This window comes from Rhinolophus sinicus, linkage group LG02, assembly GCF_036562045.2.
Source record: "Rhinolophus sinicus isolate RSC01 linkage group LG02, ASM3656204v1, whole genome shotgun sequence".
NCBI lineage: Eukaryota > Metazoa > Chordata > Mammalia > Chiroptera > Rhinolophidae > Rhinolophus > Rhinolophus sinicus.
In genome coordinates, this window is record NC_133752.1 from 16,921,062 (window position 1) to 16,944,759 (window position 23,698).

Below are 23,698 nucleotides of genomic sequence, written 5' to 3' on the forward strand. Positions count from 1 at the left end.
CTAGGTGGCCAAGTGTCTGAGTACAGGTCACTAAAGCATCCCAAAGACTAAGGCTGAACAATCCTGGCGTTGTTTTGGAAGGTCTTGCCCCTGAGTTTCCAGTAGGCTTTTACCTGACCTCTTGAGCCCCAGGGAAGCTAAACTAGAAGATTCAGGTTCTCGGGGAGAGGAGGAACGTGGAGACCGGGAGCCCCACTATCCTGCTTGTGCTGGGATGTCTTGTGGCTCCCGTTGGGCCGGAGGAGGGTGCGCGCCCGGCGGAGCCAGGGCGCACGGGGCACGGGTCCATTCGCTGCCTTTCGGACCCGGGGACCGGCTGAGGTTCTCCCTCATCCCGGCCGCCTTTCTTTGCTCGGCGCAGCGGGTGAGGTCACGATGGGCTCGTTAAGCCGGCAGGTAGGCAGAGCCCCGGCGGCAGCCGCAGCAGGCGGTCCTGGAATGTGCGAGGGGCGTGATGATAGCAGCTGCCGCCGGCCTCTTTGCGCAACACCTGGGCTATATATACCCGGGCCGCTGCGCTCCACCTAGGAGCCTTCTTGGGTCCACTACCTGCGCAGGGAGCGCTGGTGAGTACCGCCGCTGGGGCAAGGGCGCTTCCTGCTCCCTTCTCCCTCTTGGAAGAACCTTGATTTACTTTTAACTTACTTAATTCTTCTAGATAGCCCTCGGTGCTCACCTCAAGGAACTTGGCCGGCTTTGGGCTGCTGAAGAGAAAAAAAAAAACCTCCAAATTTTCAGACTATTTTTCTTAACGTTACTGCTATTGCTGTTAATACAACTCCCATGACTAGATTATTGCCACTGGCAGCGTTATTAATGAGCCACACTTACTTGGGTATCTGAAATTATAGGTGTCGCAGGATTCCTGGTTGGGGGAGGAAAAACGGAGGAATGGTGGACATCCCCCTTAGGAGTTCAGGACTGAGCTCTCTTTTTAGTCACCAACCAGCGGTGTGACCCAAGGCAGGTCTCTGAGCCCCTGGGCTTCAGCTTGCCCCTCTTTACACAAGAACAAAACCATCTTAGAGTTTCTCCTGAGCTGAAAATGCTAGGTTTGTGTGACTGTCCAGTGCCCTATACCCCGCACCCCAGCGTGACTTCCATGTGTTACCTTTTTGTTTGTAGCGTTCTTTAGATAAAGTGACTGCAAGATACAGTCCTAGTTTGCTGGTCCCATCAGCCAAGGGCTGGCCTGTCCTTCAGCTTGTCTGGGGAGAACAGCCCACAATTTTTCATTGTTTTTGGGGTACTAGGTCAGCTGGCTGGGGAAATGGCTTATAAGGAGAGGAGCATCGGTGCAGTTTGGGTGTTGGCGGGGACTGAGCGTCTCCAGGCCAGAAAGAGGGTGGCACGTGGAACAGTCAATTCAGTCTTCAGGTACCCTGGGGCAGATGTCTGCCATGGGTCACTGGCACTGAAGAGAATCAGAATCTTTCCTTTTCCTTAGCAAGGTGGCAGCTTTCTCATACGTGTGGGTTTCATGGAGGCAGCTTGGGGATTTCATTACTTGGAATCACCCCCCTCTCCCTGTTTAAGTTCACTCGGAGAGGTCTGTGTGAGCTGTTTGTCTTTCGTTCCCTTTTCTTGCCCCCTCCTCCTCCTGCAACCTGTGCTGGAGTTCTTTAATCTGTTCCTCATTGGGTATTCTGGAACAAGTTGGGCCTCACAGGAGCGACCATTGTTTCAGATCGTTAAGAGTGTTTGCATCTCTGTCTGTGCCAGCCGGCCAGCTGATAATGATCTCGTCTCTATTTTTGTAACTTTGGGAATGAGTGGCAAGAAGGGCAGGCTTTGTAAAAGATTTGGATGTTTTAGGAATTGCCTCCTCCAAAGTCCACCCCAAATCACTCAACCATCTCATTGAAAGAAGTCCCCAGTGATGGGAGGACAGACAGACAGACATCTGGATTATTGCTCTTGGACACAAAGCTGACAAAAAAATAGCCTAAATTCAATTTAATGAAGAAAACAGCTTTTTGGGATCAGTGATCTGGAATAAACTCTTAATACCATTATCAGCCACCTTCCTCACCCCTTCTTCTCTCACCTCCATCCTGGGGACAGAATGGCAATATCAGCAGGGGGTAGTCAGGACATCCCAGGGAATTAATTCATCCCAATGAACTTTTTAAAATGCAAAAGTGCAAAAAGAGGGCTGTAAAAAGAATGCAATATGTTTAAAATGTTTACTTTTTATAAATTAGCCGTTTTAGCGCCCCTAATACAATACAAAATAATTGATATAGTTATAGTTAATTGCAGGACTTATTTAAAAATACAAAGTGCACTGAGGGTGTGGTTTGGTGATGGGCCCTGGTTTAAAGAGAGGGAAATGTCTTTTAAAAACCTATTAGTACATATCAAAAGTCTAAACTAAGCCATTCATCACTATGAAAACCAGGCCACTTGCTTCCCTGTCTCCTGTCCCACACCTCCCTCCCAGCACCACCATGGCTTTGCGGATTCTTTGGCCTTGGGATGGCTAAAGGAAGCCGAAGAAAAGTAGCCATTGCCCTCTTGGGAATTTCTGAAGTCTTGGTCATTGTTTCAAAGCGTAAGAAAATACTCCTTGAGCATATTGGGAAAACTGGAGTCAGGTTCCCTGAGTCCGAATTGTCTCTGAAGGTGTAGTGTGCAATGAAATCCTTGTGTGCCTCAGTGTTTTTCCTGTAGAATGGGGATGACATTGGGACTAAAGGAGAAATACAGTAAATTTACAGAAATATGTAAAGTGCACATGAGAGTCAATGGGTTAATTTGGGTGCAGGGCTTCCAGCAGTGCTGGCACACCGTGTTCAATAAACATTTGCCTGGCTCCTCTGCCAAGCACTGTCCTGCATGCTGGGGCTACAGGTCCACCCTCCCTGTGTTCAGGAGGCCACCGCCTGGTAGGAGAATGTTCGCGTGTCTGTCTGCAGGACACTGCCCTGTGCCGCTCCTCTCCCCACTTTTTCAGATGACCATGGGCTGCTGCTTCTCTGAGGATAGGCAGCCCCAGAACAGGTCCTGGTTGGAGAGGCCCAAACAATGCAGAGCGTAGGAGTTGGGTGACTGCCAGGTGCCCTATTTTCCCTGTTACACAGGTCTGAGAAGAGCCAAGACGATTCCTCTCCTTAGCCTGCAAGAGTTCTTCTTGGCATCGGGTACACAGGTGGATGCAGGAAGTTGAGCTAAAAGGGAAGGGGTATCTTCTACACAGCCAGCTCGACTGTAGGGACAAGTGGTGGGGAGCAGGGAGCAGATGTGTGATCGTAACCACTAACCTCGTGCCTAGACATTAAAAACATCTTTCTGTGTATTAGAACCAAACTGCCCAGATGAATGTTTTTACCTTCCTTCTCTGCTCCTTCTGGCAGAGTGTGCTAGAGTAAGGCCTTGGGGAAGGCGAGGAGAGGGAACAGCAGGATCAGGGGTGTGAGCTGGAAGAAAGCCTTTGGAGGGGCCCCTGCTGGTCCTCAGAGCCCCTCCCTAGGGAAGCAGTTTCCAGGCCGGCCAATGTCTGCCATGCCCAGAGGAGTAGTGGCCTCAGATGCTGGCCCTGTCTTTTGGCCCGTTCTTCGTCTCCTGTCCTGCTCAGCTGGGATTCTTAAAAGGCTTGGCATATGCGGAATCCAGGCCTCTGGTATGTCAGAAGGCTTTGTGGGAACTCAGCAGCCTGTCATTATAGCATTCCTGGCTGGCATTTCTAGCCGTCTGAATGCAGGGCGTGCATTCAGCCATCTGAAGCAGTAGTGACCTGTGCAGAGGGACGAGTTCTCTGAGTTCTCTCAGAAACCCTTGGAGCCCTTCCTGAGCCTGGATCTGAGACCCCCTGGTGCCCTGCTGCTTTGGGGCCCCAAGGATGCCTCCTCCCTCTGTCTCAGCACCTGACTGTGTGGTCTATAGAAAGGCCCCCAGCTTTGGAACCAGCAGTCCTCCGTTCAAATCCTGATTCCATCCCTAGGTAGCTATGGGGCTTAATTTCTCTGTACCTCAGTTTCCTGGTAAACTGGACAGAACTCCTTCCTTGTTATAACAATAAGGTCACAGATCAACCAGGACACTTCCTTGTCACAAAACAAATGTCAGCCCCTTTTTCACATGCTCTGGGGTCATTTATCACACAGATCTTTACTGAGGGTCCACTGCTGTGCTGGCCACTGAGATGAAGAGCTTACGGTTTAGGGCCAAGTGGAGGTTACGCCCATTTGCAGTGCATTTGCAGTTCTTTCGCAAAGTTCTGAGTGTCGACTCTGCCGGGTACTGTGCTGAGGGCCTCACCTACACTCATGAGTCTATTCATCCTACAAAAGTGAGGGAGATGGTATTGTACCATTTTTGAGATGGTGAAACTGAGGCTTGGAGCGGCTCAGGGCCACACACCGTGCACGGCAGGACTGCAAGCCGGCCTCACCCGCTGTGTGCTTCTCTCCTGGTGCTGTGTGTCAGGCACTATGGTTTCAGCAGAGGTGGCAACACCAGGGACCTGGAGGAGCCCCTGACCAGCTGCCTAGGCTCCAGGCTGGTTGTGGGGAGTCTGTCCTAGGTCTTGCCTTCACCCCAGATCTGTGGGGTCAGCCTGCACAGAAAGTTGAGGTTTTGCTGGCCAGCAGGGCGGGATGAATGCGGCCTGTGTGCTTGCACTGCTGAGTATAGTGGTTGGGTGCCAGGGGACTCTACTTTTGCTCACTTCCCAGGTCCCGAGAGGAGCAGCTCTGGGGTGGAGGGAGCCAGGAGGGGAGTGGCCGGCAGGTGGAGAGCTCTGGGGCTGAGTCAGGTGGCTCTCCTGGCTGCCTACCTACCCCTAGGGGAGGCAGTGCTTAGGTGTGTGGACCTGCGCCTCCTTTCCTTACCTGCAGGTGCAGTGAACACCCAGGAAATGTTGGTGGAGTTAGATGAATGTACGAAAAAATGAGTTGCTGTGTGAGGGAAAATGATTGCTTCATTGGGGAAGTGTTTGTAAAGAGGAAATGACCTTATGACAAATGATTGAACCCAAGATTAGAGAAAGCAAGACTTCCAAGAAGGAGCAGAGACATTGGGCAGAAAATTGCCTTTGCTCTTTGGTGATGCTGCCTACTAGTGAAGGAGGGTCTCGGGATGAATGAAGCAGCACAAGCCTCACAGTGTAGAAGTGAGATGCAGGATGGTTCACCTGTTGGCTCCCTTGCCATCACATCCTTTTCCTTTCTTTTCAGTTCAGTACAAATGGGAACCTGCCCATTCCACTGCCTGCACTATGATAAACCACTTGGAAGTTGGACCCTGGTGGTGTCTGTTTATGTATTCGCTAGCTACTTTGTGTTCAGTCACTGAAAACAATTTAAATAATAGGCACACAATCATCCTCCCTAACACCCGAGTGCTGATAAGTTTCCCAAATGAGGCTGACACCCCAGACAGAACAGGTGTCGGTACCCTCAGGTCCAAAGGTCCATCCCTTGTCCCATATCACCACTGGAGGAAAGTCCCTTGAGCAGATGCCTAGGTTGGGAGGGTCACTCGAATGGCACAGGTGACAGCTACAGGCCCTGCCAGGTGGTGACATCCAAGTTAAGAGTTTTCTTGATTTGCTCCATTCATCAGGAATCACACAAACAGGAGAGTTCTTTGGAGGGGCAGGTGTGGGGTAATGTGGAAGTGCTGGCTGCTGTAAATACCCCATGAGCAGTGCAGATAAGAGGCCTAGAGGTTTGCGTGTAGGTTGGATGCTTTGGTACAAATATTTGGGCTGAGAGGCACCGTGAGCCCGAGATCCTGGAACCCTCATTTCCCTGGATACAGTAAGTGAAGGACTGACTTCCTCCACCAGAGCGTTGAAGCATCTTCTCCCTTTGCCTAGTACTTGGCCATTTATCAGATCCATCTCACTTTTGATGATAATAAGGCATGACTCACTCCTTCCAGCGGTGTCCCAGGTCATGTAATTGAGAACAAGCACAGACTCTGGAGTCAGCAGAAATTCTCGTGGTGCCTGTAGCCGTGGGCCAAATGGCTTTCCCCTGGCTGCTTCGGTTTTCTCATCGATGAAATAAGAAGAACACTAACCCCTCACAGGGTCGCTAAGGGTGGTGGTGACAAGAACCAATCCATTGAACAGATTACTATTCTAAGTACTGCAAAGAGATGAACTCATTAGAGCTGCCTAATAACCCAATGGGTTATAGCTATACACCTCATTCTACATATGGGAGACCGAGGCACAGAGCAGTCAAGTGACTTGCCCGAAGTCACAGTGTATCTGGGTCAGAGTTGGAGTTTGGCTCTAAGCCTCCATGCTATATAAAATGCCCAGCCTAGTGTCTGATTGAAATTGAGCTCCAAGATTATTCGTTTCTTTCCCCAAGACATTCTGGCTAAGGATCCCTGCATTAAGAGAGTCACAGAGGTACACATTTTAGCTACACAAGTCCAAAAAAGGGCAAATTGGGCCAGCCGTGTATTTTCCTTTTAACCTCTGTACCATTTCAAACTTAAGCTCATTCACCCACGTGGCAGCCTTGAGCTGAGGTTGGAGTTCTCCCAGCTCAGCCTTGGTCTCCTTCCCAACCCCCCAGCTCCTCCCCACCTCCCCTACCCAGCCAGCCTCGTAGCTGCCTCTCAGCACACCCCAGGAAGGAGCCCTGTACAGCAGGCCTTGAGAAGAGCAGGCTTTGCCCCAACTTTGATTGTGTCAGCTGCAGAAAGGCTTCTCTTTGAGCCTGAGGGAGGAGTCCAACCTCTGACAGACATGGCAGCTCCAGGAGGAAGGATGTTAGAAGCAGCTCTGCCCCTGGTGTGCAGAGAACACCTCCCCCAAGAGCGGCTGCAGGAGAAGGCTCTGATTCAAACTGACTGGGATTCAAGGCTCTGCTAGTTGGGACCTCGAGCAAGTCACTTACCTCCTTGTGCTTGAGTTTCTTGCTCTGTGTGATGGGAGAATAACAGCTCCCTGAATGGGCAGCCTGGCTCAATAAATATTGGCTCTCACTGGCTGGGCAGGTCCCAGCATCCTACTCAGAAAGCACCTGAGGTCTATTGTGTGCCAGGCCCCATGCTGGGTGCCTAAGCTGAAGCGAAAGACCTGTGCCTTCATGGAAGCCAATGGCTGCAGGACGTTTCCTGTGATGACAGAAGTATGTGCCGTGCTCTGTGGTTGTGTCAGGAAAGTTCCTTGGGCTAAAGAAACCATTTCATGAAACCCCTCATGATGAGGACTCAGAGAATCAGCTTCTTTTAACTCCTAGCTTTGTCAGTATGAAAGACGGTAGCACTACAGGTATCCCTGAACCTTCTTACCTTTGTGGGTTTGGGGATTGGGCTGCATCTCTTAAAATAATTTAGAAATTTCAGATAGAAAAAAAAAAATCACCCACAATCCCACCACTTACTCCAAACCCCATGGAACACTTCTGGATCCTTTTGGATCTTGCTGTGAATGGGACAAGAAAGTGCTTTTTATTCACAATTTTTTATTCACAATTTATCTAAAGCATTTTCCTGGGTTTTGTTTACTTTTTGCTGATTCTTTATCATCTTTTTAATGGCATGCTATTACACTGCAAGGATGTACTGTAGTTAATATAATCTCCCTAGTTTTATTTTTCAACTCTAATGCGGTGCAGCAAAAGTCTTTTCGGTCTGTACCCATTCATTCAGTCAACATGTACTGGGCATCGCCAGTGTGCCAGGCAGAGCTGCAGACCCAGAGGGTACAGTGACGAACTAGACAAATCCCCTTTTTTGGTAGCACTTGCATTCTGGTGGCAGGACATAGATCTGTTTAAGGAATGGAAAGGATCGGGCAGACCCAGTTCTGGGAAACCCTCTGCAAAGAGGTGATTAGACCAAGGCAGGTATTTTTGGTTTTCTGAGAGGAAAATGTTCCTAGATTCCTAATTCCTAGAAGTATAATAACCGGGTCAGATGTATGGTAAACATATGCCAACTGTTTTCCGGAACATTCCGCAGTGCTCATCTCACTGCATATTCTCCAGCATGGCATATTATACGTGAAAAAATGTTTTTGCTCATTTGATCGTTGACACTTTTAATGTGCCGTGGGTTACTAATGAGGCTGAACTCTATTTTGTAGTATTTTGTAGCCACTGGTGCTTCCTCTTCTGTGAATGTTCGTGCCAGTCCTTTGGACTGCTTTGCCTAACGTGTCAAAGGACAGGGACTGTAAGGAGTTGACTTCCCGTGGGGTCAAGAGCCACACTTCCTCTCCACGTAACTGAGAGGCTTTGCTGAGAAAATGGGTCATGAGGAAGTCTCTGTTGAAGCCTGGGCAGAACAATGTGGTTGTGACAAAGAGCCATCAAACCAGGCAGCATGGCGTAGTAATAATTGTGACTGCTTATTGGATGCCTGCTTGGTGCCAGGCACTTCCCTAGGCATCATCATTCATCTCCTAGCCTTGCAAACTATGAAGAATTATCCCCATTGTCTATGTGGGGAAACTGACACTATATGCTCAGAGCCGTAAAGGGACTTGCCTGAACACACACCCACTGATATGTGGCACCTCGGATTTGAACCAGGTCCAGTGTGTTGTGCTTCTCCCAGAAGACCCAATGGTAGGGAAAGCAGAGCGAATGTCTGTGAGCATCCATGTTAAGTCCACTGGGGGCCCCTTGGAGGACTTGGCATACCATGAATTGATAAAGATGGATGGGTTTGCATCTGATTTCTGACTAAAGAGACAGTCAAGACAGAGGCCGAGACAGAAGTTAGAGAAATGAAGGGTGGGTCGACTGATACATAGATTTGAGGCTAGCATGGAAGAACACTGAAAGAAGTGGTTTGATTGAGTGACAGCCTGGGGGAGGGGTGGAAGGAGGCCTACACAGAAGTATAATATGGTGGTTAAGAGTTCACACTTAGAAGGCATAAGCACGACACTCTCCACTCCCCCAAACCTTTGCAACTACTGGTTTTCCCTGTCAAGGCAACTGACTACACCTCCTTTCAGTGGCTGTTCTTTAAGCTCTGTGTGTTTTTTTTGTTTGTTTTTTTTACATCCACAGACCATGGCTCCTTGGCCTGAGCTGGAAAATGCCCAGCACAACCCCAATAAATACATCGAAGGGGCCAACAGCCAACAGCCCACCCCGGCTGTGAAAGGCAAGGAGACCGACAAAAGTAAGTACCTCTCATCTCATAGCTGCAGCCTGGCCTGCTATGGGGAGCCCAGGAGTCTCAGGCCTGATTCCTCACTCCTCCTGGCCTTTGCTGTCTGTTTGGGCAGATGACAACGGGACCTCTATCACCAACATTGAACTTCTGCCATCCCAGTCCACCATGGCACTGATAGAGGAGCCCACAGAGGTGGAAGACCCCTGGGACCTGCCCGAGCTTAAACACAAGGGGATCAAGTGGTCAGGTAAAAAAGAGGCCAGCCTTGGCAGGCGGGGGGGATTGCCCACTGGCCAGAGGGCTGGCCATCGTCTTTATAGTACCATCTCCCTTCCCATTGTTCTGGTGCCCTTTGCACGAAGTTCCTGGCTACAATTGTCACCCGACAGTCTCTGAGGCTTAGAATCAAAGCATGGTGTGATGATGGGGCAATGGTTGTTCTTTTCTTTCATTCATTCAGCAAACGTGCCAGCAGTACGGTTGTAACCAGGCCAGACGTGGTGCTGTGGGCTGAGCAGGTCCCAAGTGCTGTGATGCTGTGGGAGCAGCCGTGAACAGACAGTCCCTTGCTCTGAGAACTCCTGGGTGGGGGGTCCCTTCACCTAAATGCAGGCACCAGAGAAGGCTTCTGGAAGTCAGACTATACAGCCAGAATAGCCGGGGTGTAAACAAATGCTGCCCTTTTCCAGGTTCAGGCTCTGTGTGGATCACACAGCTGGGAGGGAGGAGGTGAGAACCACTGTAAAAGTCAGTGGAGAAAATAGCCATCAAGGATGTAGCATTGCCCAAGCCCTCCCCAAATGGAGGCTGTGGTTGCTACCTTGCAGCCCCAGTCTAGAAAATAGTCTGTGCTGTTCTAAAGGTGCTTAGGAGAGCCGTTATCTCTGACCCTGTATTTGAGGAGGTGGTAAGTGCTCTTCACTGCCTCACTCAGTGACACTCAGCTAAGCGTGAGCCTGGTTTGCCTGTCCCCAGACCACAGGGGACTCCTCCTTCCAAATGCAAATCTTGAAGAGACAGTTCACCGTGGGTTTCGACTAAATGGACTATAGTGGTAATTGCTTTGAAACTACAACCATGGCTGCCTACCACCTTGGGGCCTTCCTCGCAGCCCCCTTGGCTGGAAGGGGGGTGGGGGAATTCTGAGCTCATTACCAAACTTCTCAGTGTTTCAGACACTAAAACATACTGTACCTTTTCCCTTGCCCCAGAGAGAGACACCAAAGGGAAGATTCTGTGTATCTTCCAAGGGATCGGGAAATTCATTCTGCTCCTGGGATTCCTCTACTTGTTTGTGTGCTCCTTGGATGTTCTCAGCAGTGCCTTCCAGCTGGTTGGAGGTACGGATGAAAGGGTCAAAGGTCTGGGGGTGCGGGGAGTTCTTATTTGGTCCAGACTCTCACAACCCAGCAAGCCTTCTCTAGGTGCATTCGAGGACTGGAAGCCACTCAGATTATCTTGTGAAGTCATGCACCCCTTTTACAGAAGAGAAAACCGAGGCCTATGAAAGAGCTATGACTGGCTGAGGTGGCTTAGGCCAGGAGCCAGGGCGGGAGCCAGTTCCGAGCTCTCCGATCCTTATGTTTGTCTACAAAGCCTAGACCGGATGCTGTTTGACATAAGGGTTTATCTCAGAGACCTGTCCTTTCTTTAGGCCTCCCCATCTAAGGGGAATATTAGATAAGAATCTTCTCTTAGGTCAGAGCAACTATGGGAATCAAAGCTCAGCCTTCGATGGAGAAGGACGGCGGGGGGCCCTGGCCTGGGGGAACCTGCATCCCAAGCAGTTGCCTAAACATCTCCCAGGGCTGAGTATGGCTGTGCCGTGTGAGGGAGACTCAGAAGTGAAATCGCCATGTGCTTGTCACCTCTGTACCCAAAATGGATGGCAACACTGATAGCTAGCACTTTGAGTGCCTCCTGGGTACAGGCTTTTTCAGGAGCACTGTCTTAAACCTTTCTTCCCAAAGCCCTTGCCATTTATAGAGGAGAGGTTCAAAGACAGCAGTCCTAAGGTTCACAGCCTATAATTGGCATAGCGAGATTCAGACTAGATCCAGGTGACACAGAAGACCCTGCATTTCTGCACCCCTTCGTGTCTCTCTTGAGAACTCATCTTTGTGACCTGGGAGCATTGGGGAGGGAGGCACTTTTGGGGTGAACAGCAGAGGCACACTGACTTTCTGGGTGCCGCTTCTGGTCTGCCTGGTCCGAGGTGGCATCGGTAAGAGGCTTTGCTCTCTGAGTATCTCCGGCAAGTCACTCTCTGGGACTCGTCTTTATAAAACGGAGTGGGAATGGAGTGGTGGTCTCAGAGGCACACGCTCAGAAATGACACTCCCAGCCTTTAATTTCAAGTGAGAGTTAGTGCTGGGGGTTTGGGGGCAGCGGGATGGATAGAGAAGAATGAACAGATCCACCTGGAGGATAACTCTTAGGAATCGGAACTACGTCCCAGAGACAGGAAATGGGACATCAGGAGATTCACTGGCTCCCATTGGGCCAAGTACACAGATGAGGCCAGGTTCATGATCAAAAGGCTCGAGGAGGTCTTGCTGACAGAGGGAAGGGTTGAAGGATGGGAGGGTGAAGGGATAAGAGGAACGAGGGTCTGGGGGTGGGTGGGCATGTCTCATGGTATCAGGACCGCCCTGGGAAAACACACGACGGAACATGATGCCATAGGTGCCAGCAGGGCTAGGGGAGACGTCAGCACTCTGTGCCTGCTTAATCCCCCATCAGGTGACCGTGGGTTTGTTTTTTCCAGGAAAAATGGCCGGGCAGTTCTTCAGCAACGACTCTATTATGTCCAACCCCGTGGCAGGGCTGATGATCGGAGTGCTGGTGACCGTCATGGTGCAGAGCTCTAGTACCTCCACATCCATCGTCGTTAGCATGGTTGCCTCCTCACGTGAGTCTATGCACTCGTGAGCACAGACAGTCCAGACGTTTCCCTTTGCAGCTAGGGAGTCTGGGATTTAGTCCGAATGTGTCCAGGCTTGTCACCATTATCTTCCCATCTTGTCTGACTGTGATGTGTTCCACTCTGAGTCACAGGCAGCTTCCTGTTTTCATTTCCATAGCTGAGTCTGAAAATAGACCCTGCTGTGTGAAGGTTGAATAATCTAGAACCGCACTGTCCAGCCCAGCAGCCACTACCCATATGTGGCTATTTAATTGTATTTAGCCTTAATCGATTTTAATTTAAAATATAAAATCCAGTTGCTCAGTTGCACTAGCTATATGTCAAGGGGTCAGCAGTCAGATGTGGCTGGCGGTGGCCATATTGGACAGCACAGGTACAAGACATTTCCATCGCTCACTGCTCTTGGTGCCAAGTATAAAGACATCTAATCATATCATACATTGGTTTTGGGACAACTGAGCTTGGGGAACTGGTGCTCCAAACTTGAACCTGCCTGATATTTGCTCTGGCTTAGCTAAGACAGACACCCTAAGTGGGACCAGTTTGAAAGGGTGACTTTTCAGCCCAAACCAGCATTTTTAGCCAAAATTAAATAAAGTCTTTTCTCGGCCAAATTAGAAAAAGGTATTACTTTAAAATATTTTCAGGTGTCAGAACATGGTGGCAATATACTAATTTTGTTAGAAAAAGAAATTATAGGGCTGGCCCGGTGGCTCAGGTGGTTGGAGCACCGCCATGCTCCTAATGCTGAGGTTGCCAGTTCGATTCCCACATGGGCCAGTGAGCTGCACCCTCTACAGCTAAGATTGTGAATAACGGCTCTCCCTGGAGCTGGGCTGCCATGGGCTGCTGAGTGCTGTCGTGGGCTACCGTGTGCTGCCATGAGTGGCCAGTGGCCAGCGTGGCCGGCAGCCGGCGAGAGCTGCCGTGAGCTGCTGTGAGCGGCCGACCGATGACCAGCAACTGATTGCCTCAGCCAGGGGGAGCAATAGGCCAGGGAGCTGTGTCCTACACAACTAGACTGAGAAACAATGGCTTGAACCAGAGTGGGGAGAGGGGGTGGGGAGATGGAAGAAAGGGTGATAAATTATATCACCAGGAATTTGCCATAATAAACACACAAGTCCTTAAACATTATTTTCTGGTCTCCTGTAAGGTGGCCTTGCATCCGAAGAATTCAGAAAGGCACTTTTAAACTAGGGCCCGTGGGGTCTGTGGATTCCCTGAAATATGCAAAAAAACTTTTTGGGGTCGACGTGTCTATTTCTCTGGTGAACCGCCCTCACTTTCCTCAGATTCACTGCGAGGTGAAGAGCCCAAAGAGGTTAAAGAGTGCTGCTCTAGGGATTACTAGCTGATGAGTTCAGCCCGCCTTGGGTCATGTCTGGAACAGCCAGGCTGCCTTCTGAAACTTGCTGACTTGCTGTTTTCTACACTCCAGTGCTGACTGTGCGGGCTGCCATCCCCATCATCATGGGAGCCAACATCGGGACCTCAATTACCAACACCCTGGTGGCACTTATGCAGGCAGGAGACCGGGATGTGTTCAGAAGGTAAGGCAGCTCAGAACCAGCCGTTGCCAACTTCAGGCCCATCCGTTTGGGCCAGGTTGTCATAACTACCATTAGCCAATGAGAACATGCTTGTCATTCCTGGAGCGCTTAGCATTGGCCACAGCTGAGTGCAGCTACGGGCGAGGATCACATACGAACCAACCCCCTGATCTGCATGGGGGGAGTAATGGTGGTGTCACCACTGTGTTGTCTAAAGGAGTAAACACAGTCATACAGGTAAATGCTTCGCAAGGTGCCTGGCACAGAGTCAGGGCTCCCTAAACACAAGCCAGGGCTCGGAGCTTAACCTGCAGCATGGGGCCGTTAAAACAAGGCCAGGTGGGTTAGAATGTACTGCTCTGCCTACTCAGAGCATCATAACCTGAAGCTTTCGTTTTTGGCCAGCTGAACCCGTGCCACTTTTTGTTCTTCACTTGCCTGCCAAAAAAAAAAAAAGAAAGGCAAAATGTGGCTTTTGTGGATGCATAAGATCTAAAAACGGGATGGGTTGGATCCAGGCAAAGGGAAGCCTTTTCTTCCAGAAGGTTAATGTGAAAACCGAGCACATTTCCCAGTCTCTCTTCTAACAGGTGACAGACTGTTTTGCTTATTAAAATAGAGAAGCCACTTGTCACACGATGTGCTTGCTGTGTGAGTCAGCCACAGGGCCTTCAACAGGCTGTTTGGGGGACCAGCAAATGTCCCCACTTCTCCTTGGGTCCCTGATGAAATGTGCTGAGGGTCCACACAATATACAATATCCAGGGTGTTTGCTAATCTGGTTTTCTCCTGAAGCCCAGTAGGCTTTTCTACACCCCACTGTATTAATAGAAAAGAGATTAAATGACTTCATTGAGGGCCATGGCTGGGACTCCAGGTTTTCTTATTCCAGATTTTTTACAGTTCTTATTCCAGTTCTTTTTACTATTACACGAATTTTTACCTCTGGATAACTTATGAAATATAAACATACAATCTATGATGGTACTGGCACATAGGAATATAATTGACCTCACTCTCCCTATTTGGGATATTTAAATAGATTGCTTTCAATAACATCTTTGGGGATTCTTTCTGTCTTTTTTTTTTTTAATTAGCTTATTGGGGTGACAGTTGTCAGTAAAGTTACATAGATTTCACTTGTACAATTTGGGGATTCTTTCTTTACCTAGTGGTTTAGGTTATGTCCTTAGATAGATTCCTAGAACAGCAATTACTATATCAAACATATATAAGGCTCTGAAAACATTTGCCAAACTACTAATATTTATCACTTTACAGTGTACGAAAATGTCTTAAATCACCCTCTCCAGGAAGAATAAGTTACCTTTTAAAATACTAGCTCATATGATAGGTGAAAATTTGTACTTGCAAATAAGTTGATCTTGGGGCCAACCCGGTGGCTCAGGTGGTTGGAGTGCCAGTGCTCCTAACGCCAATGTCGTCGGTTCGATTCCCACATGGGCCAGTGAGCTGCGCCCTCTACAGCTAAGATTGTGAACAACAGCTCTCCCTGGAGCTGGGCTGCAGTGAGCAGCTGGAGGTTGGTGTGAGCTGCCGCAGGATGCTGTGTGCTGCTGTGGGCTACGGTGTGCTGCCATGAGTGGCCGGTGGCCAGCGTGAATGGCCGGCAGCCAGTGTGAGTGGCCAGCAGCCAGGGAGAGCTGCTGTGAGTGGCCAACCGATGACTGGTGACCGACTGCCTCAGCCGGGGGGAGCCAAGGCTCATATAATACCAGCATGGGCCAGGGAGCTGTGTCCTACACAACTAGATTGAGAAACAACGGCTTGAACCAGAGTGGGGGGTGGGGTGGAAAAAGGGGGCAAAAATAAGTTGATCTTTAAAAAAAAAAAAAGGTTAAGAATTCACTTGTGTATGGAAGGCTTTGATTGTTACCTTCATGCTGTTCCCTACCTTTCCAAATGAAGTTTGTCTTCAATATGTGTGATTCAAAAGTGGTCTCGATGCCTGTCTTTCAAACAGTGGTTGCTGAACTCTTTGCAGCTGTAACATGTCTGGTTCCCTAATGGACAGAACTGAATGCTGTCTGATTGGGTGGGAAAGGCCCCGCCTAGCAGTGGGCCCAGTGCCCAGACAGTGGTGGTCAAATCCCAAAACAGGGCTTGCTGGCCCTGTTTCCTCATCTGTCAAATGGGGATATGTAATACCACCCACTTTGGGCATTGCTGTGAGAACAAAAATGAGATCATACACATGAATGTACACAGATAGGTGACACTTGGCAGACCATACAAGTAAATGACCTGTCTAGACTGATGCCCACTAACGTTGACTAATCTGGGTGGGGGTCCTTTCTGTAGGGCTTTCGCAGGGGCCACCGTCCATGACTTCTTCAACTGGCTCTCCGTGCTGATACTCCTGCCCGTGGAGGCCGCCACCCATTACCTGGAGGTCCTGACCAACCTGGTGGTGGAGTCCTTCCACTTCAAGAACGGAGAAGATGCCCCAGCACTTCTGAAAGTTATCACGGATCCCTTCACGAAGCAAATTATCCAGGTAACCTGGCTTCCATCTGAGGGAAAGGAGCTAAGCCCCTCCCCCTCCCCCTTGACCCCACTCCATTGTGGTAGATGGGTCTATAAACACTGCTGTTTGGCTGCCGCCGAAAGCAACTAAGGAAGGCAGGACTGGGGGAACACGTGACAGAGTAGTTGGCCCTTTTTGTTTCCTTGACTTCGTCATGTGTGTCATCTTTATGGGGATGGAGGAGGAGGAGGAGGGTAGCAAGTGCTTCTCAAGAGTCAAGGACTGGCCATTGGACACTTGGGGACACTTTGTTCCCACTACTGACCCCAGCACCTCCACATTATTAAAATGAAGGAAGGCTTTGTGGATGTTGCCTTAGGGAGAAATGGACAGCTTGGACCGTGTCCTTTCACTTTTACCGTGTGGTTTTCTCTGTCATTAGCCATCCAGTGAGTATCTACACGCTTTGTAGATACCAGTTCACTGTTCAGACAATCATTCGTTTATTTATCAAGCACTTGATGATGGCTAGGGCTCTCCCCTGGGAGCGCAGATAGAGTGAGTCTCAGCTCATCTTTACAGGGGCTCACCGTCTGTATGTCCTCCAAGCCTCTCTTGATAGCAGCCCCTACATGTCCCTCCCACATCAGTTTTGAGGGTGTGCCTATTCTGTCTAATTGCCTTCCTCAGCTGGATACGAAAGTTATCAGCCAAATTGCACTAAACGACGCAGCAGCCCAAAACAAGAGTCTGATCAAGATTTGGTGCAAAACTTTAACCAACGTGGTAAGTTCCTACGAATATTGCTGGGTGGGTAAACTCTTGCACCTGTGCTTTAAACACATCCTCTCATTCTAAACGGGCAAATAAAAGGAAGGGAAAGGAAAAATTGAGGACCCCTGACAAATCAACACTGGCCAGTGAGAATCTCTGGCTGCCTCTGTTCCCATTTATGAAGGGACCCTTGGAAACAGTGTGTCACGCTTACAGCTGCACTCATCGATGTATGTCTCCCCTAACCCACACCAGACATGAGTGTTATGGATGATACAGACCATTTCTCATGTTTGCCATCCAGACTCAGATGAATGTCACCATCCCCTCGACTGAGAACTGCACCTCCCCCACCCTGTGTTGGATGGATGGTTTCCACACCTGGACCATCAAAAACGTGACCCACCAGGAGAACATTGCCAAATGTGAGTAGGGCTCAAAGCACCAGCCACTGGGACAGGCTGTGTGGGGAGCTGATGGCTAACGACCAAGCTTCCCTTACTGTGAAGCAGAAGGAATAAGATGGATTAGAATAAATGGGGAAGAAATAACAACCTGTGGCCTTGGGGGTCGTCATGCCCTCCTAATGAGGACTCTCCATGGTCCCCTCAGGCCAACACATCTTTGTGAATTCCAACCTCTCGGATCTTTTTGTTGGCATCATACTGCTTGTGGCCTCCCTGCTGGTACTCTGTGGCTGTCTCGTCGTGATTGTCAAGCTCCTGGGCTCGGTGCTCGAGGGACAAGTAGCCGTTATCATCAAGAAGACCATCAACACTGGTAGGTACACCGCGTCCCATTTTGGGCTTTCTAGGGGATGGCATCACTGTTGCCACCTCGGGGGTGGGGGGCTCCTTTTGATTCTTATCTAGCAGTGGCCTCTACATGGAATTTCTCTTAGACTTGAAAAGCTGCAGCAGTTAAGACACCAGTCACCCTTGAAATCTTCCTTGGTGTCTTGGGTGGGGCCTGGGGAGCAAGCACAAGCACACCTTTTCGATGTCCGAGAAAGAGCTGAAATCCAGAGAGCTGTGAAATAGGCCTTCCTCCCTAGCAGGTTTCCTATATGTCAGGATCCCTTAGGCAAAGGGTAGCAGATGCCCATTCTGGTACTCGCTTCCCTTCAACTCTTGGGAAGAAAAGGTGCTTCTGGATTAGTACATCTGCGTCTTGAAGCCGCCTCTGCAGCTCCAGTGGCCAACGGGAGCTCCCGCTGAGTATGGTGTCCCGGCCAAGGGAAGCGTGCCCAGCCACCATTGTCACCACCCCATGTAATCCAAGTGAAATGGGGCCGAGAATATCTCCCAGGGTCGTTATGACTCTCAGGGTGAGCTGAGTGACGCTGGGTGCGTGCTGGGTGTGCAGGACCTCATCCCTGGTGCTGAGGGCTGGGTTGGTAGGTAGGCTTCCCAGCTGCTGCATTTCCTTTTTTAGGTGGAAACACGTGGAGGGTACACAGTATTGGGAGACCAGGATAGGAGGGAGAGGACCAAGTGTCCCCAGAGCTTGGTGGGAGGAGGATGGTTTTGGGGGTGATGTCTCACCGAGTTCAGGCTGCTGTACCAAATTACCATAGACTGGGTGACTTAAACAACAGAAATTTCTTTGAGTGTGGGAGGCTGGGAGGTCAGACACAGTCAGGTTCTGATGAGGCCCCTCTTCCTGATAGCTGTCTTCTCACTGTCCTCACGTGGAAGAGAGAGTGGAGAGGACACAAGCTCAAAGGCCCCACTTCCTAATACAATCCCATTGGGTGTCAGGGTTTCAACACGAATGTTGGGGGTGACACATTCAGTCCATGGCAGGTGGGTTCAGCTTCTGTGACCTCTGACCTCCAGTGAATATGTGTTTTTGTCTTCACGTACCCACATCCTTGGTTTCACCATCTGAATATGCGGAGGGAAAGGATGTTTAAAATGAGCGCTTTCAGGCTGTGGTGTGGGGGCACTAGCCTAGTTTGTAAAGCCCCCGCCCTCCCACCCCCGGTCCCACGGAGGTGCCAGTTGGGCCTCCCACCCATGCCTTCCTAGAAGGGCTGTGACTGGTCTGTTCCTTCTGTCTTGCAGATTTCCCTTTTCCCTTTGCCTGGCTGACTGGCTACCTGGCCATCTTCGTGGGGGCGGTCATGACCTTCATCGTGCAGAGCAGCTCGGTGTTCACATCTACTCTGACCCCACTGATCGGTGAGTTTCTCCCTGGCTTCTCCCTGTGGCCACCATTACCGCCTCCTATCGTCCACTGGGGCTGATGTTATGGGCTTTCTATTTTCCCCCCCAGGCATCGGTGTGATAACCATTGAGAGAGCGTATCCACTCACGCTGGGTGCCAACATTGGCACCACCACCACCGCCATTATGGCTGCGTTAGCCAGTCCAGGCAGTACCCTGAAGAGCTCACTCCAGGTCAGGAAATGTTGCGTGGGGCAGGGGCTCTGTGGGAGGGATAAAAGACCACCCATGGTCGTGGCGAGCAGGTGGTTTCTAACAAGAGCCAAGCTTTTCTGTTATATCCCAAACTGTGATGTGGAGAAGCAAAAGGGAGGTAGATTTAACAGTCAAAGTCACCTACTCATGGAGATAGTGAGACTCCCACCACCAGAAAGGGGGTGACCACGTGATAGAGGTGCAAAGAGTATTCAGGAAGCATAGACCCTACTTCCATCTCTGCGTCTCTCTTGGGAGGTGGCCTGGGGCCTGAGGCCTGGCATTAAGAAGAATCAGGTAGACCTACCTGTCTTGCCTGGTGACCTTGGCCAAGAAGACCTTTGGCATTTGAATTCTTGTCTCACCATTTACACTCTAAGTGACCTTAGACAGGTGACCTAACCTTTGAGCATCAATTCCCTCGTCTGACAAATGGGAACCCTAATCCCTATCTCATTGGGATTGTTTTCTAAAGATCTGATGAGACTGTCTAAAGCCATGCTGTCCAACAGAAATATAATGTGAGCATAGAATACAAACTTTGGTTGCCTGTGTAATTTGAAATTTTTTAGTAGCCAGTTTTTTCAAAAATGAAAAGAAACAGGAAGATCAATTTTAACGTATTTAGGTAACCCATTATCATTTCAACATGTAACCAATAAAAAGAATTGAGGTATGTTACATTCTCTTTTGGACCAAGTCTTTGAAATCCAGTGTGTATTTGACACTTACAGAACATTCCAAGTGCGCAGTAGCCACATTTCGAGTGCTCAGTTGCCACACGTGGACAGTGGTTAATGTATTGGACAGGGTTGGTCCAAAGCCCCTGGTATGATGCCTGACACCCAACAGGCCACCTGCCTGGGTTTGAATCCACCTCTGTCATCCATCGCCCACCTGTTTGACTTTGGGAAAATAGCTTAACCTCATGGTGCCTCAATTTCCTCTTCCATCAAATAGGGACAATGATTGCCACCTCATTGGATAGCTAGCAGTGGGTGTATACATGACGTTCATTGTTAAGCTTTCTCTAAAGGACTCTGGGCCCTGAATACAGCTGTAATTCAACTGATTGCCTCCCCTGCCCTCCCACTCCTCACCCCTAGACACATAGTAGGCCCTCAGGCAGTGCAGGGCCCCCTTGGGCTGAGCTATGGAGACAAGGAAGGCCTGTGACTCTGCTGCAGATGCCTGCTAGGGGACACCCCCTTCTCCCCACCCTTACCATGACACAGACCCATTTACCTGTCTGACCTCTTGTGTTGCAGATTGCCCTGTGCCACTTTTTCTTCAACATCACAGGCATCCTTCTGTGGTACCCAATCCCATTCACCCGCCTGCCCATCCGCCTGGCCAAGGGGCTGGGTTCCATCTCAGCTAAGTACCGCTGGTTTGCCATCATCTACCTGGTCATCTTGTTCTTCCTGCTCCCACTGACGGTGTTTGGTCTCTCGCTGGCGGGGTGGCCGGTGCTGGTGGGCGTGGGGGCGCCCATCATTTTCGTGCTCCTGCTGGTGGTGATCCTGACGCTCCTGCAGTCCCGCTGCCCACACGTCCTGCCCGAGAAGCTCCAGACCTGGAACTTCCTGTCCTTGGGGTTGCACTTGCTGAAGGTTTGGAACTACCTGGTCTCCTTCTACAGAAGCTACTGCCAGAGACGCTGCTGCTGCTGCTGCCGCGTCTGCTGCCGCGTCTGCTGTGTGCTGTGCTGCCCCAAGTGCCGCTGCAGCAAGTGCTGTGAGAACCTGGAGGAGGGGTGGGATGTGCAGGACATCCCCATCAAGGCCCCCGAGGCCTCCGGTGACATCGCCATGGTCAGAGAGGCCCAGAACGGGGCCCCCAAGTCCCAAGTGGATTCCCTGGACACAAACACCACCTGTAACAACACAGCCTTGTAGGGGCTGCCCCAAGGTGGGAGGACGAGCCCCGAGTCTCACATGCTCCTGCTCCCCCGGGTTCTGCATGTCTCTCTCCACTTTGCTGAGAAAGGTCAATGCCATCAGTGCTGACTGTCACTCCCCTTCGCAGTGTATCAGCCTGCACCGTAGCTTCACCTCTGCCCCTGCTCCCTGGGTCTTCCACTCACAGGATAGTGTGGAAGAACACTGCAGGAGAATTAGGTAATGAAACCCAACCAGAGAGGCGACCATGCCCACCCACCCCTGCACACAGCTGGGTTGCCCAATAGGGCTTATTTTCATACTTAAAACCATTCTCTTGTGACGTCCCAAGGGAGGAATTTAGGGGAGGTTCTCAAAGGTGCACACACACGCGCTTTTCTTATTGTGATAAAACTCAGACATCTCTCCTCAACTAAAGACTGGTTTCAACTAAAAGCAGCTGCTCCCAAGCATCCTTGCCCCAGAGCAGCCCAGCTTAGGGAAAAGAGTGCAATCATTTGGAGAGCTGGAGAAGACCACAGGTGTGGGCCTTTCCCTCTTCCCATTGCTCCTTAAATCCTCTGTTAGGGTTTCCCCATCTGGGCATGTATGGCTAGTCCAAGAATTCTACCTGCTGTGTCCTCGAGTTTCCAGGACAGGAGCCACATCGAAGCTATAGAGGTTCAGGATGCACTTAGGCTCACCTGTTGCTCCATCTTTCTAAGAGGAGAGTGGTCCTATTCCTGAGCTGGGTAAATGGAAGATGAGAGCTAGTCAATGACCAGCATTGGGGGGAAGAGGGGACGAAGATGGTTTATATGCTCAAAGGGTATAGGGTTCTTCTTAATTTGGCTATTTTGGAAACCTCATTGACCATTGCAGTAGCTAAAGCCTAGTCCCACCCTTAGTCAGATGAAAAGCATCCTCTGAATCCCCTCCGCTGCTGCCACCTTGAGTCCCAGGAAGCACCTGAGCACAGAGCAGTTCTACAATTCTGTCTCCTCGCTCTCTGTGCAAGATGACTGCCCGGTCAGCTTTTGGTGATCAGCTGCCATTCATCCACCCATCCATTCATCCCTCCAAGCCAGATGTGCTTTGGAGTTTGAAACTTGCCAAACATTCTCCCGTATTCCCATAGATGAGCTTTGATTTCTTGCCCTCTCTCCATGCCGGCAAATTCCAAACTTCTCTGAGGGTAGAAACCAGGGCTTGGCTAGACTGCCCACAGAACCCTGATCATGAAATGGCAGGATCCATGTGTGTCTTCGGGTCCGAGGGGCACACTTCCTGCCCCAGATGCCTCCTTTGACTTCTAGAGCCCCCTCTTGTATTTACACCCCCTCCTTCTGCTGTTCCTCATCCCCAATAATCCCAGTTCTCTCCCGGAGTGTGAGGGAGCTTCAACCAAGTCTGGGAAATGTGTCGGGGGGGTTGGTGGTGCCCCTCTCCAAGACCCTGCCCTCCCCCATCCTAGCTTATCCATCTCAACAGGTTAGGGTACCAAACTGAGCCTTCCGTTGTGTAGATACCAGTTCCCTAACAGCCATTTATACAGTAGTACCTCGGTTTTCGAACGTCTCCGTTGACGAACACTTCAGTTTACAAACGCCATAAACCAGGAAGTAAATGCTTCAGTTTTCGAACACGCCTCAGAAGTTGAACATGTCGTGTGGCTTCCACTAAGTGCAAGATCCTGAGGCCTCGCTGTCGGCTGTTTTTGAACGTTTCAGAACTCGAACCGTCTTCCGGAACAGATCACATTTGAAAACGGAGGTACCACTGTACTCCATATCTATAGCCGTGCACCTGTACAGCGTTTTTCATATGTAGTAAATAGCAGTGAGGCTTATTTTGTAGTGCTCATTTGGAAATGAGGCCGGATTCTATGCAATGTACAGGAAAGAAAGACCACCATTGCGTTTTTTGTAATGCCACCTTTTAAACATGCCTGTTAGTCACACCCCACGGCTCACTCTGTAAATATGTAAGCCAAATCTGGGTGGGGCTGTGGCCTTCTTTGTACTCTGATTTAAAAAAATTGAATCCTTGTACCCACGTTGATTGTATTTTTTTACTGGTTGTGGGAAGAGAGAAATAAAGTTAATCAAACCCAAAAGGAATGTGTTCCTTTCAATACAGGGAAATAAGGGTCTCCTGGATCTATTTCCTAAAAAATTTGAGGCCATTTCCCTCAATGTCACTGCTCACCACTAGGCCAGCTACCTAATTTGTGGGGCCTCTTGCAGGGGGAAAGTGCCATTACAGGTATTAAAGACAAAAGCTTTCCTTTCTTCCACTCTGTCTTTTTAAAAATTTGCAATTTACAGATGCTGCTTGACTTACGGTGGGGTTACAACCCTATAAACCCATTATATGTTGAAAATATTTGTAATGCAGGGTCTCTGGTTCTACTCCCCACACAAAAACGCAGGATATGGTGAGGCCAAAAAGGAACACCCACGGAGCCATAGGTAAGGGAATCATACCATTATATTCTCACTGAAGGCTGGTCGAGACACAAAAGCAAACATCCGCCAGTACCACAACAGGGGGTCTTT

At 49.9% G+C, this 23,698-nt stretch overlaps 1 protein-coding gene across 1 annotated transcript; it reads left to right on the top strand.

Annotated features, from left to right (window-relative positions):
• The first annotated feature begins 403 nt into the window (after positions 1-403).
• Positions 404-23,256, top strand: SLC34A2 (solute carrier family 34 member 2). The gene is made up of 13 exons (XM_019743896.2): positions 404-566; positions 8,988-9,102; positions 9,209-9,343; positions 10,308-10,436; positions 11,864-12,007; positions 13,464-13,575; positions 15,898-16,093; positions 16,754-16,849; positions 17,142-17,262; positions 17,450-17,617; positions 18,904-19,020; positions 19,115-19,239; positions 20,529-23,256. The coding sequence occupies exons 2-13, from the start codon at positions 8,991-8,993 to the stop codon at positions 21,156-21,158; spliced, it is 2,085 nt and encodes a 694-aa protein (XP_019599455.2). The 5' UTR covers positions 404-566; positions 8,988-8,990; the 3' UTR covers positions 21,159-23,256.
• The last annotated feature ends 442 nt before the right edge of the window (positions 23,257-23,698 follow it).